Source organism: Ammospiza nelsoni, chromosome 2 (assembly GCF_027579445.1).
Source record: "Ammospiza nelsoni isolate bAmmNel1 chromosome 2, bAmmNel1.pri, whole genome shotgun sequence".
NCBI lineage: Eukaryota > Metazoa > Chordata > Aves > Passeriformes > Passerellidae > Ammospiza > Ammospiza nelsoni.
The window spans coordinates 31,338,758-31,351,726 of NC_080634.1; the positions used below are offsets into that span (position 1 = coordinate 31,338,758).

A 12,969-nucleotide genomic window follows, 5' to 3' on the forward strand; every position below is an offset into this window, starting at 1 on the left:
GGTATGAGACACCAAAAATATGGTAGAAAACGATGTAGACTGTTAGAAGAAGCTGCAGAATACACAGAATTTGGTTTTGCCTGTTTACTGAGAAAACCTCACAAGAGCAGTGAATTAAACAAGCAGCACCTTACCTTTGGATGCCAAGGTTTTGCATGCATGACACGAACTGACAAGACGTCTTTTTGCAAGACGCAGATCTGCTCCAGATTTAGAACTGGAATAGGGAGGGATGCTGCAGACAAGGGTTGAGGTCTCTGCTGTTAGTCACAACAGAGACAAGCTGGCAAAAGTGAGAGCTGGAATTCTCAGATCTGAGGTATGCAGAAATATGTGGAAAGTAGGCAGGGTAGAATTACCAGGAAAAGAGAGCAGGAGTTTTCAGAAAGAAACTTGTTTTCAAAGTGTAGAAAATGTGTCTTCCCTCTGCTGTATTTCTTGGCAGCCTGCTAACACTCCATAATTACTTTTTTTTTTCTTGAGTTCTTATATTTTAAGACTATAACTGTGGAAAATTGTGAACAGTGATTCAGAGAGACAAACATTTTTTTGAAATATAGGTACATACATGCTGTTTTACTCCTCTTCCCCCAGCACAGAGGATGCCCTCACTTAAGATTTTCCCATTCTGTTTTAAAATTTCAGAGATGATGTGAAAACAAAGATGCTTTTTTCCCTTCCAGTGTTTTCTTAAGCCTTGGCTGAATTCAAGACATGAGACATACACCAAATACTTTTCTCCCATCTGTTTTTAGGGCATGGCTCAGCCATAGGACAGAGGAGAAGCTCCTAACTGCATCCCCATCCAGGAAAATCCCAGAGTAAAAATTGAGAAAGAATAAAAATGTTCTACATGGGAATGTTTGGGGGGGTGCAAGATAAGAGCCAGTGAAAAGGAGCTGCAGCAGCGTGGACAGGGTGGCAGTCAGAAGCAGCAGTATGCTTCTAGGCTGGAGGTCTGGCTGTGATACACTGCTGCATGCAGGCCTGGTGTGGCTGGAAGGATGGCACCAGTGGTGAGTGAGAGCTGATCCTCCTCCCCTTTCCACATGGCAGATTGACCCAGGGCATCCTGGCTGTGTCAGCAGTATCCATGTCCTGTTACAGTGGGCTCTGCCTGCACTCAGGCTCCTTGCAGTCCACATCTGACACCTGCACATGCCCCAGTAGTCCAGCAGCCCAACAGCCTGCCCAGAGGGAAAGCGTCAGAAGAAAGGGTCAGTCTGATGTCCCTCCTCCCAGCTGAATCGTTCCTCTGTGGGGATTGCAAAGAACATCCAAAAGCTTCTCCTGGAGGAGCAAACGCAAGAAGACTGGCTCACTGAAGAGTGTGATGGACTGCTACCCTCACACCAGCTATAGGGGAACATCCTCATCCTCATCTTCATCTTCATCCAGGTCAGTGGTACGTAGGTTTATGTCCTTGAGGATGTCTGAGATGTTTTCAGCAACTCGCCCTGTCAGCTCCATCTCTTCCAACTCCGTATCCGTGGCATAAGCGGAGCTGGGGACTTCCCCCTCTTCCTGTGAGTGTGAGGGCTGGGGGGAGTGTGAGCAGGGGGGCAGAGGGCTCTCGGTGCCCAGGTTTGCTGCCTCCTCTGCTGCCACCGTGCCGGTGTCCTCCCGGCCCCACGCCTGCGCGCCCTGCCCGGCCTTGGCGGTGCTGGAAGTCCGGCTGATGTCACGGAAACTGGCAAGGGGAGGTCGGAGACGGACCCCAGAGCGGGTGGAACCCTCTATTGCCTTCTGGAGCTGAAAAAAGAGAAACACTTCAGAAATAAAAAACGTTGAAAGGGAGGCCAGCCCAGCCCTACCCAGCAGAAGTTCATCTACTCCCCGGGGTAAAGGGATCACAAATAGAGTCACAGCTCTGCCTCTGGGGCCTGTGGAGATCATCTTTTACACTGGTGATGTCATGAAAAATTCCATGGTAAACAACAAATTCCATACCTCTTTCAGAAACAGTAATAGCCACTCAGTTAAGAGTGGCTATTAAGCCTGCACTCATGCAAAAGATGAACCTGTTAGCATCCCTGTAAACAGCACCTGCTGCCTCCTCTGAAATGCAGTCATCCATTCCTTTACGTGGCTTCCAAAGAGCAGACTCAGAATTCAACACTGGACTGGAAATGTAGCACTTGCAGTTATATATATTCCCAGCTGGAGCCTACAGCACCTGTGACTTACTGCAGTGATCCACAGGACACTTGCAGTTATTTTATTTAGGAGGATGGCAGAGGATGTGTACTCACCTCTTCCAAAGCCAGCACTCCCCTCAGCTTCCCCATGCTGGTTACGTAGGCATGGCTGAGGCCCAGCAGTGAGAACAATGTGTGTGTCTAGGAGCAAAACCACAAAAGACCATCTCAGAGGCTTTGGAAATGGGCAACACAGAACTTGATGCTAGAGCTGAGACTCAGGATTTAGAAATGGCAGTCACAAAGACACAAGACTGCAGTTATCCCAGTGAGAAATTATGCCTTCCCTTCTTGCCCTTTTGTTTCTGCCAAATGCTGCTCTTTGCTCCTTCTGCTGTGCAGCTGTAGTTGGGACTATGCTGATGATGGAGAGCACATTCTCAAGGTCATTCTAGTCCTGCAGCTGGTGGAGATTCACATACAACACCCTGTGTTGTGCATTTGGAGACCTATGCAGATCCTGTTTCGATCTGGTGCTGGAAACTGAACTACCATATAGTAATATGTAAAGTCAAAAGCAGCTTAGGTTATTTATTGCAGTGCTTTCCTTATCAATGGAGGATTTCTTTTTTTCCTGTCCCAGAATATTTTCGGTGGAAGCTTAAGCTTGTTGCTGCTTATCCAGTGCAGTGAGAACACTGAAAACAAGTTATTCTCTTTCTCTTACAAAGTCTCCTTGAAAGGACAGATATCACACTGTTATCAGTCTTCTTTTCTTCAGCCTAAATATACCCCATTATTTTACTATTATTCACAGATCAGGGTTTCTAAAACTTTCCACATTCTCAGTCCTCATCTCTGGTACATTTCCAACCTCCAGGTTCTTGAAGCTGAGCTCTAGCTGGACTTTACCTGTGGCCTTTACCATGAAATCATTCTGTCACAGCTAGTGTTTGACCTTTTCTTTAGCATCATATGAGAAACTGAATGTCATGTTCAAGTGTAAACTAGGAAAAATCTGATTTCTCAAGAATAAGACATTTTACTCTAAAGTAAAAGAAAACCAAAGAAAAGAAAACGTGGTTAAATATAGCTCGGTCATGATAAATTGTGGTATTCTTTTCATTGTCAGTAGTCTCACATTTAGCTCTAACTGTGCATATTTCACATAGTTTGATTATTTATTATTTATTCCTGGGTAGTTTTTGGGGTTTTTTTGTGCATCCAAGTTAAGTTGATTTGTCTGTTATTTCAGAGTTTCTCACTTGCTCTTTTGTATGACAGGTATGAAACTTTCCCCATGATGAGCCTTCAAGTATATTTTTTTGTAAGCGTATATTCTCAAAGATACATGCTAGTGGTTTTCAGGTTACTTCACCTACCCCTTCAGAAAACTCGTCTGAACTATATGCTAGCTTATTCTTGTTTTGCTCAAGGCTGAGATCTTAACAGTAATTCATTAATTTAGTACAAGGTTTATGCTGACTAGTCACATTAAATATTGATAAAAGCATGCACTATGCACTTTTGCTTCAGTAGACTGCTTTCCACTGAATGAATGCCCAGTCCTACCTTCCTCTCGACATACAATGATTGCTTTACTCCCCAGTCATCCTATGCTGATTCTAGGTACTGCATGATCCAGCTTCCTCTTTCCTTGTGCTTCAGTTCCATGAAGAGCCTGTGACACAGGCAGATGAGTAGAGGGTTTCTGAAGGCCCTCTGAGAAACACCCTGAGAAATCCAGGAGTGCTCATTCCAGTGCTGCACACTGACAGGGCAGACTGTCAATCTCAGTGGAATGCCCCAGCAGCAAGGCACACAATGCTGCTGTTAATGTAGCAGACTTTTTTTTTGTCCAAAAGCTTTTTTAATAAATGGACTCAGACTTCTTATCACAAAGGCTTTCATTTTGCAGGAGATTGGAGATACACACAGGAGATTACAGGAACAAGCTCACTTCTGTAGCTCGATGTGAAAGTGGGTAGTGATAGTAGTTGTAGGTGAAGACAAGGAGAAGAAATAAGTCATAGACTGGACTTGGAATGAGTGGAGAAAAGTGATGTATGCCTCAGGGAGACATCTGCACTCACCTTGTGCAGGGAGGTTCTCTCCACCAGCTGGAAAGGGGAGGGATCTATGCGGCAGCTGTCAAAGCACACGTTCTTGCCCAGCTCCTCCTGTTCCCAGGCATCTATCTGACACAGGAAAGAAGGGGAGTCACTCTCACAGCTATCTGCAGCATTGCTGTCTTGTGTACCCAAACCAGTCCCCTCCTCCTGTTAATGCTTCTTCCTTCCTATGTACAGCATTCATCTTGTCCATTATATCTCACCCCTCTGTCCCTTTCTTGCCAGATGTCAAGTCCCTGTGGAAACAGGGCAATTCAGAGATTTTCTGAGAAGATGGGGTTTTGTTTTTTCCTTCTTAAAGAGGGGGTGAACATCTTTAGCTTTCCTTTCTGAGTACATCTTCCCCTTGTTGTTGCAAGATGATTGATCCATTGCGTAAGAAATGAAGGAACAATGTGGGCCCACAAGGATTTAGATGAGGGGGCACCTGTGGAGGCCTCTAGTCCAAAACCCTGCTCCAACAGGGCTGACTTCAAAGCTAGATCAGATTAGTCAGAGTCTTACCAGCATATCTAGCCAATCTCTTCTCTTATGGGTGAGACTTGCCCACTGTGCCACTCCAAGCAGAAATTTACTTTGGCTATGACTTTATCTGCCAGTCACTGAGGTTCCTGGAGTATTGCAAGTGATAGGAAATGGGTACAAGGAGCACTCACATAACCTCACTCTGTTTCTGCACCTCATCTTACCTCTTCTGGTGTCATTGTCTCAATGACTTCCACTGGCTCCTGTAGGAGAAAACATTGTTCAGGACAGCCAAAGAACCCACAGTTTTACAGAGTACAGAAAGGGAAAATCTGCACAGCCTCCTCACCCCATGTGGTCCCATTTTTGTTCCAAATGGTGTATTAGATTTTCCAAGTGCTTAGATTTTCTTTATACTCATCCATTATATGGTGTGCTCTGCCCTTGCTGTGCTTCCCTTGCCAATGACAATTCACCATGGAGTTCTGCTGGAGCAATTCAGGTGCCTAAATATGGCCACCTAATACTGATTTAGATACTCTCAGGATATCCCACATAGGGTCCAACCACTGTCCTGGAGTGGATGCGTCTCCCATAAGCTCTTATCTGTTATACCCAAACCCTGTGCAGATGTGTCAGATAACCAAGGGCAAGTTTAACATGGCAAGAGCCAAAAGCTTTTTTTTTTCATTTTTCTCCATCTGTCCAAAACTGTTTGCCAAATGGAATAGAACTGAATTTTATTGCATGTTAGCCAAAATATCATTAATTTTTATCACTGAGAAAAGATGCCCAAACTCAATCATGATGGTAGCCTGAGACCTGAGCACAGGTGACTCTTCAGGAAGATGCACACTCCTTTACAGTAATCACACCCTTTCTCCTTGGGTGAGCTCCCCACTGATGCTGTCAGAGTTCAGGATCATAACTGTGTCCATGCTTTAGCCAAATGCTGAATGTCTCAAGTAGTAGTTTCTAGTTCCACTGCATTCCCTTCCCTCTTCAGGGTACTACCAGGCTCTGTGTAGCCCTAACCTGGATGGTGCTCTCTGTTTCATGTGGACGGCTGCAATGGCACAAGAGCTGCTGGATCAGTTTCCTCAGACTCCTGAAACTGCCTGAAGGATGAGAACAAACATGTGGATAAGAGAGAAGGACAAATGAGAGACAAAAATACAAAGCCCCACACCTAATGAATCCTCTTAGCCAAGGCAGGCTGGGAAATGCTATGTATGAGGGACATGATAGAGCTGGGCTGGTCACAATCTGGCATTCAGTTTGAAAGATGGTGTCTGGGACATTCCAGAATGAATATTACCATGCAACAAAACATTTCAACAAACTGGATGTGACAGTGGGTGCCAAGGGGTGAGGAGTCCATGCGTTCTGCCAGAAGTGGAATAATGGGAATAGAAAAGACCAGAATTATACTCCCAGCCAAAGAGTAAGCAAAGAGGAAGATACAGGGCCTGGTGCTGTTGTGAGCAAGGCTGTGGAGGAAGTTTAGTCAGAAACAGTGATAGCTGTGAGCCAAACTAAAAAAAGAAAAGCAAGGTCTCATGAATTCATTCCCGTTCCACTTCCTTTGTCATTCCTGGGTCACCCAGTTCTAGCTTCACGTAAAATGTTTCACACACTGTCCTTGTTTTCATATGTGGTTCTTTTTGTGCTTTGGTAGGATAGGTGGATGGCTACCCCAACACTTCCCTGCTCTGGAAACATGAAGTGGATTTTTCTATGCCTTAAAGGTTTAGTCACACATGAGGGGTGTTAATGAACCAGAATGTGCTATATGCTCTATTACATGTAACACTTGGGTGCCTAAAAGCATGAGCTAAAGCCTTATCCTCTGTACTCATTCTTAAGACTGGGCTACATCTCTGTGCTTACTCACTCTGCATATTTCAGGATGCATAAAGGATAAAAACAACCCACCATCCTGCATCACACATGAAAATAAATCGGCAATGAGCTATAAGTACAGTCTTGAAAGCAAAGCTAATACACAGCTGGGGTGTGACACAGAAGAGCACAATATATCAATGTTTGTCCATCACATTGATGCAGCTGAACCAAAGAGATGTGTGTCCAAGGGAGGAGACTTTCAGTTTTGGAGATGGCTGAGCAACAGCCTAAGCTGCTCAAAAACTTAGTGCAAAACATGTTTAGCTCTCAGGCTGCTTTCTCCAGGGAGATTCACTCATGTGGTGAAGGAGCCAAAGATGGGACCATTCTATTCAGACTCTACAGAAAATGTCCAAGGAGTTGTTATTGCAAAGAATGGAGTGGGGAGACAGATAGAATCCATCCTTAGTGGGCCTAATTATTCCGTGCTGCCTGAGCAATCACAAAAGAAGGTATCACCAGGTACATTACACTGATGCTTGGGTGCACTAACAAAGTGTCCTTCAGGAACAGCAGAGAAAGCTCCTCCTCAGTCTCTGGGAAGCCAGCCCCTCACACAGGCAGGTACACACAGCTTCCCCAAGCTGGCCAGGATGTGGTTGAGCCATGACAGAAGTTACCATACCTGGGTGCTGCTGGGGCTCCAAGGTTTCAGGCATTTGTTTAAGAGGACTTGTTGGGCCATTTGGCTCCTCTGGGTAACTGGGAGTGGGACTTGGAGGCCGAGGCAGCTGTTACAGAAAGGAGAGAAAATAAAGTCCACCTTGTGCCATTTATTTCTCAGCCTCCCCAAATGCCTAACTGCTTTCAAGCAGTCTCTGTGTTGCAGTCTGTCCACTTCCCTCCCTCACCTCTCCCCTCTCCTCTGTATCCTCATCCTCATCGACATAAGCAAAAGATTCGTGCTTCAGCTTGGGCAGGTTTGCCCAGGGTCCATTGTAGGGCGCCTCGTTCAGCTTCTGCTGCCTTTCTCTGTTGAGGAGCCGCCGCCGCTCTGGGCTGATGTGGGCCTGGAGGAGAGCCTGCAGCTCCGACCGCTCCACGGACCCCAGCAGGATCATGGACTCTGCACAAAACAGAGCAGGGAAGCCATTAAACCACCTCCAGGTGGTTTGAAGGTGCCCTTCCACACATCAGCCCTTCCTCCTTCCAGCCTCTTCCAGGTGCTCAGGTTTGTACTGCCTAGATCTGTACCAGAGTCACTGACTGCCCTGTGGTGGCTCCTAGGCTGTGGGACTGTGGGAAGGGGCCTTGCTGTCCTGAGCTGTGCCACCCCACGCATGCTCTTGGCTCATGCAGGATCCCAGGAGGGCCCTGTTGTCACAGTTCCCTCTACAGACTTCCCACACACCTCCCTTACGTGCTGGATCTGCTTCACTGCCCACACTCCAGCTTCCCTGTCTGGCCAGCTGAACAGCTGTCTGCTATACATCATCCACAGTGGGAGATTTTTAGGATTTTTTTTAATGTGGTAGGTCACCCTGCCTGCTTCACACCATATAATTTGAAAGCTAGTTTCTTCAAGCTGAAACAGTCTTCAGGAAGGACCAGTCTCTCCACATTGCCTACCTGGCGAGTCCACCAAAGGCAAAGATTTCACTGTGGTGCTCTGGAGTACCTCTTGCAAGTCTCGGTATTTACAGTTGGAGGAAACAAATTTCACATCTTGGACCATAATATCCTCAACAAAGATATTGTATTTGCTTGAATTTGGGGAGAATAAGAGGAAGAGTTAGCATATTAAAATGCCAAGCACATAAATTCTCTAAAGAAATACCCAAATGACTACTTTTAAAAAAAGTGTTTAAAATACAGCTGCCAAATGATCTTCTGTGAGAGTAACCAGAGGACTTTCCAAGAGGATAAATACAGATTAACTGGATTTCCATTACAGTTGTATTTCACTCCGTTACCCCTCACCATGAAATACACACATGTATACATATATGTATAGATGGTTTTTTTATACATACCCATGTGTATGATATATACTAGACAGGGGAAGATGTTTATAGGAATAACTGAGTTTTGCTTCAAGCAAAATATCCAAATAAAGTATTTCAAACATTTGCTCATTTGCTGGGGAAAAATAACCAAACTCCACTGAATTTAGATAAATGAGACTCCTGAATTTTAAATTTTTAAGATGAAGCAACTTGGAAATATTAATACAAATTCAGTTACATTGCAGGTCATTCAAACTTGTGGTTTCAGTTAAAAAAATAAGAGGACTTTTCTCCATTTTTGTGTATGAAACCTAATTCTACTCCAACACTTGTTTTTTTCTTACTGCAGACCTATTGTGCCTTCTTAATTCCTTTGTAGTACTAGACCCTTACTAGACCTTTTATTCCCCTGTGGTTTTAACCCTCCCCTGCTTTATTTTCTTGCCTGTTTTGCTACTATACCTTATGTGATTCCAGCCCAGGTCTGGCAGGTAGGGCAACTTCTTCACCTGGATGATGCTATCATAGAGGCTGGGCTGCAAACTCTGGGCCACCATGTTGGCAAGGATGACAGCCACCATCATGGGCAGGATGTGAGAGATCTGACCCGTCAGCTCGAAGCAGATGACAGCAGTGGAGACAGTGTGGCTCACCGCTCCTGTCAGAGCTGCTGCACCTTTCCCAGGTAGGTGAAGGAATAGGGAGAGAAGAAGACTGTCATATAGAAGCAGCGTGTCATGTCAACCAGGAAAATTACAGCAGTGGGAGCAGGTGAGGAAAAAGGAAGGTGTGGAGGCTCACCAATGACAGCATACCCTCCAGGTAAGATTTGGTAGAGAATGTCGTCAAAGAGGATCCCGTTGGGAAAAAGTGATGCCATGATTTCCCCAATGAGACGTCCAAATGCAGCTCCTGAAAAATATCACTGACAGTTATGGAGTTAACATTTAAGGAACATCCAGTCTGTGCTGTGCAATCACTTGGATATTTTCTAACAGAAACGAAGCCAAAGCTTACATTAAAATGACACTGAAAACTAAAGAGTAGTTCTCAGTTATAAAATACAGAAGTTAGACTAAAAGAGGAAAAAAGGGTACTAAGATTGTTAAATACAGCTGACCACTCGTTCATTCACTTGGGCACACCAGGCACAGCAGTAGCTGTGATTCCCAGGCTGGAGGACATATTTTCAGGCTGCGTACAATGTCAGTCCAGATCATATTTGAGGCCCTTTAGACTCTCATGCTGTGAATGTCTAAGCATTAGAATCCCAGCTGACAGAAGAGTTTTTGTGGGAAGGGACTTCAGGAAGTCTTGTTCTGACCCCTGCACATAAAAGGGCTGATTTCAAAGTTACATGGAGTCACCCATGTCTTGTTCAGACAGGTTAAAAGTCTGCAAGGATCTCTTGGTCTGGTGGACACAAAACAGCACAGTGTTCCAGAATTGTATCCAAAATGCTGAATGCATAGAAACAATTTCTTTGCATTGCTGTCTAGGTCTTTTCCTAATACAGCCCTGATGTTGGTTAGCCTTCATCACTGCAAGGGCATGGTTACTGCCTCATGTTCAGTTGCTGCCTGCCAGAACTCAGAGGTCCTTAGAGCACCCTATTTCATTTGAGAGTTGTGGGTACTGAATGCTGAACATCATGAGCTTGTATAGCTCGGTCTAACATAGCCTCTCTTTCTAAATATCAGCATCACATTATTGTGATTTTTTGTTGTTGTTATTGGAATTAAAACCAGTTAAAAGTCAATAAACTTTTTATGTTATCACATTTCAGTCAGAAGAAAGGAGTTAGATTACATTGCGGGTACTAGTTTTGAGGTTATCTCTTCTGGCTGGCTTTCAAGGGTGAAAGGAGCAGCTACTATTCATTACAGGATATAAGTGAAGAGGCATAGAGATTAGAAGGCCGTGGCTCAACATGTGACCCCAAGTGTGGCCTTCCTTATGTAAAAGGGTAGGGACTACCTATTTGGCATTTGGTTTCAGGGGATTGAACTAATGACAAAAGCAGAGATCCAGAGGCTGGTCCATGGACTTCTAATCAGGTTGTCATAGACATCAAGTGATGACTCCTCATATGCCAGCTGAACCCTGCTGGGTGTGTAGGCAGTGTCTCTCCTATTCTCTCTCCCTGTCAGATGAATATGCTGCAAAACAAAATTGCAACTCACCTAATACGAAAACAGGCATGAAGCCTCCACAGGGGATTGGCATCGTAGTGGCAATAACAGCCATGCAGAACTAGAACAGAGGCAGAGGGTGCAGTTGTTACTGAGCAGCAGTAGCATTTCCTGCTGCCCCACTCTGTGCCCAGCCTGGCTACAGAGGCCAGAAAGCTGCTGAGCTGTAGTACTGCTAACTGAACTCTGTCTTTGTAGTACCAAACCTGGCCAAATACAGCTGAGAACTGATTATACTGCAGTGGAGAATCAGGCCAGGCCTTTGCCCAGAGTCAAAATAGCAGTTTCTTGTTTATGTGGTCTATCCCAATACTGAATTTATCCAGAAGAAAATCAAGAGCAGTTATCTAGTGAGTAGAGAAAGCCTTTAGTTAGCAGGACAATGCCAATGAATCTAGTGACTCAGGGTACAGCTCCTCCAAAGGCAAACTGATGGACTCAGGACCAACACACCCCGTAGTCCACTCCTCCTCTCCTCTTTTCTTCAAGTAAACAAGACCTTTTCTGCTTGGTACACTGTAATAAGAATTATCACAGAAGGAGAACCCTTAACTACCTGTCAGAAATTGATAGAGTGTTTTACTTTAGGTGGAAACAGTTGTGTCAATCAGTCATTGATAGCTGCTCTTGATCTACCAAAATTTTCAACTGACATTGCAAGGTGGCCTCAGCTCTTCTGTGCCTTTGCAATAAGTAAATAATAAAAGAATTAGCACCTATTCTATGATATTTTAAAATCTATCTATCTATCTATCTATCTATCTATCTATCTATCTTTCATCTTAGGAAAACCTCCTTCTTGCTGCTTTTATTTTGCACATTGGAATATGATGTTTTCTTCTTTCAAATGTCTTTTTTTTTTCTCTGTCCCATGTCAATTACACAGCTGATCCTTTCAGAAGCTGAACAGACCAACTTCCACAGCTCAAAATTTTTAATCTGCTGTTGCTTTCTGGGAAGTGAGCAAAACTGTTTCCAGCTGCACTTCTCCATCAAGTTTTGATGGACTGCTAAGAAATCCTTGAGCCTCACACAGCTGTAGATTGCACTTGCATATTTCTATTTGTCCCATATCTGAAGTCAGGAATATCAAATAGACTGTATCAGACTTCATTTAGATCAAACATAAATTATCTGAGGGCTTTTTAGTTAGTCAAGTATTTATTTTTGTGGAACTTGAGAAATCTTTCCTTATTTAGTTTTCCCTACCAGCTACTACACAGTGGACACCAAAGGTCATTCAGCAGGATGCATGAGGAGGATGACCTAGGGAGCACAAAAGGCTACTTTTAAAAGGAAACTCTTCCCTAATAATTTTGGTCATTCAAGGTGGACGAACATCACATCAGAAGATGCAGGAATCCATTGCAGCTGTAGTGCTTCATTCAATACCCAGCATCTCCTCATTGGCACTGCACAAACTGCTTTACAAAAGGGAAGAGCATTCAGTCTGAGTGGAGAAGGGTTGTGGTGAGCTGGGCTTCCTACCTTCACAAGGAAGAAGAGCAGGATGGTGACAAAGACGCTGACTTTAGGATGGATCCAGGCAGCAGATTTCCCTAGGATCTGGGTGTCCCCAGAGTGTTTGATCCAGGTATAGTTATCAAAGAGAGTGCTGATGGCTTCCCGTGGCATCAACTAAACAGCAAAAAAACCAGGTATGAGTCATGACATCAGATGAAGTAAATATTCTATCTCTATTACAAGGAAGTGGAGGAGATTTTTACCATGGGAATTCACGACTATGAGACTTAATTCACATTTCTAATCTTCAGGAAGAGAGACAGAACTTTACTCATACAGGTGAAGAGATAATTACTTTTACACAAAGGGTAAGATTTTCCTTATTATTTGCTTAGAAGAGGGGATAATTACTTTTACACATAGGGTAACATATTTCTTATTATTTGCTAAGAAGAGTGGACCTTTTTCAAGTTTTCTATGAAGGAGGTAGCAGAGATCATATAGTGCCTCCTCAGTACAAACTCCTCCCATACTGTTCTTCCCTTTTCCCTGACACAAGGTTATTGGGGCGGAGGATAAGGAGATAATGTTCCAAAGAACTGCACAGAATTGATAATACACTTTCCAGCCTCACCTCTCCTGCCATGAACTGCCCAAATCCATGAGGAAACGTCACAGACGCTATACAGAAGGTTATAACTGCAGGGTATATCAGTCGGCTGTAAAG

The 12,969-nt window shown here is 44.2% G+C and overlaps 1 protein-coding gene across 1 annotated transcript in view; it reads right to left on the reverse strand.

Moving 5' to 3' along the window:
* Window positions 1–12,969, reverse strand: part of CLCN1 (chloride voltage-gated channel 1) — a 57,363-nt gene that overhangs the window by 568 nt on the left and 43,826 nt on the right. The window contains exons 12-24 of the mRNA XM_059493930.1: window positions 12,877–12,961; window positions 12,267–12,416; window positions 10,770–10,839; window positions 9,388–9,498; window positions 9,049–9,262; window positions 8,210–8,343; window positions 7,492–7,706; window positions 7,266–7,371; window positions 5,771–5,853; window positions 4,960–4,998; window positions 4,232–4,336; window positions 2,253–2,339; window positions 135–1,752 (exon numbers count right to left, since the gene is read on the reverse strand). Of these exons, the coding sequence (XP_059349913.1) occupies window positions 1,357–1,752; window positions 2,253–2,339; window positions 4,232–4,336; window positions 4,960–4,998; window positions 5,771–5,853; window positions 7,266–7,371; window positions 7,492–7,706; window positions 8,210–8,343; window positions 9,049–9,262; window positions 9,388–9,498; window positions 10,770–10,839; window positions 12,267–12,416; window positions 12,877–12,961 (1,795 nt within the window). The 3' untranslated portion in view covers window positions 135–1,356. The remainder of the gene's footprint in view (window positions 1–134; window positions 1,753–2,252; window positions 2,340–4,231; window positions 4,337–4,959; window positions 4,999–5,770; window positions 5,854–7,265; window positions 7,372–7,491; window positions 7,707–8,209; window positions 8,344–9,048; window positions 9,263–9,387; window positions 9,499–10,769; window positions 10,840–12,266; window positions 12,417–12,876; window positions 12,962–12,969) is intronic.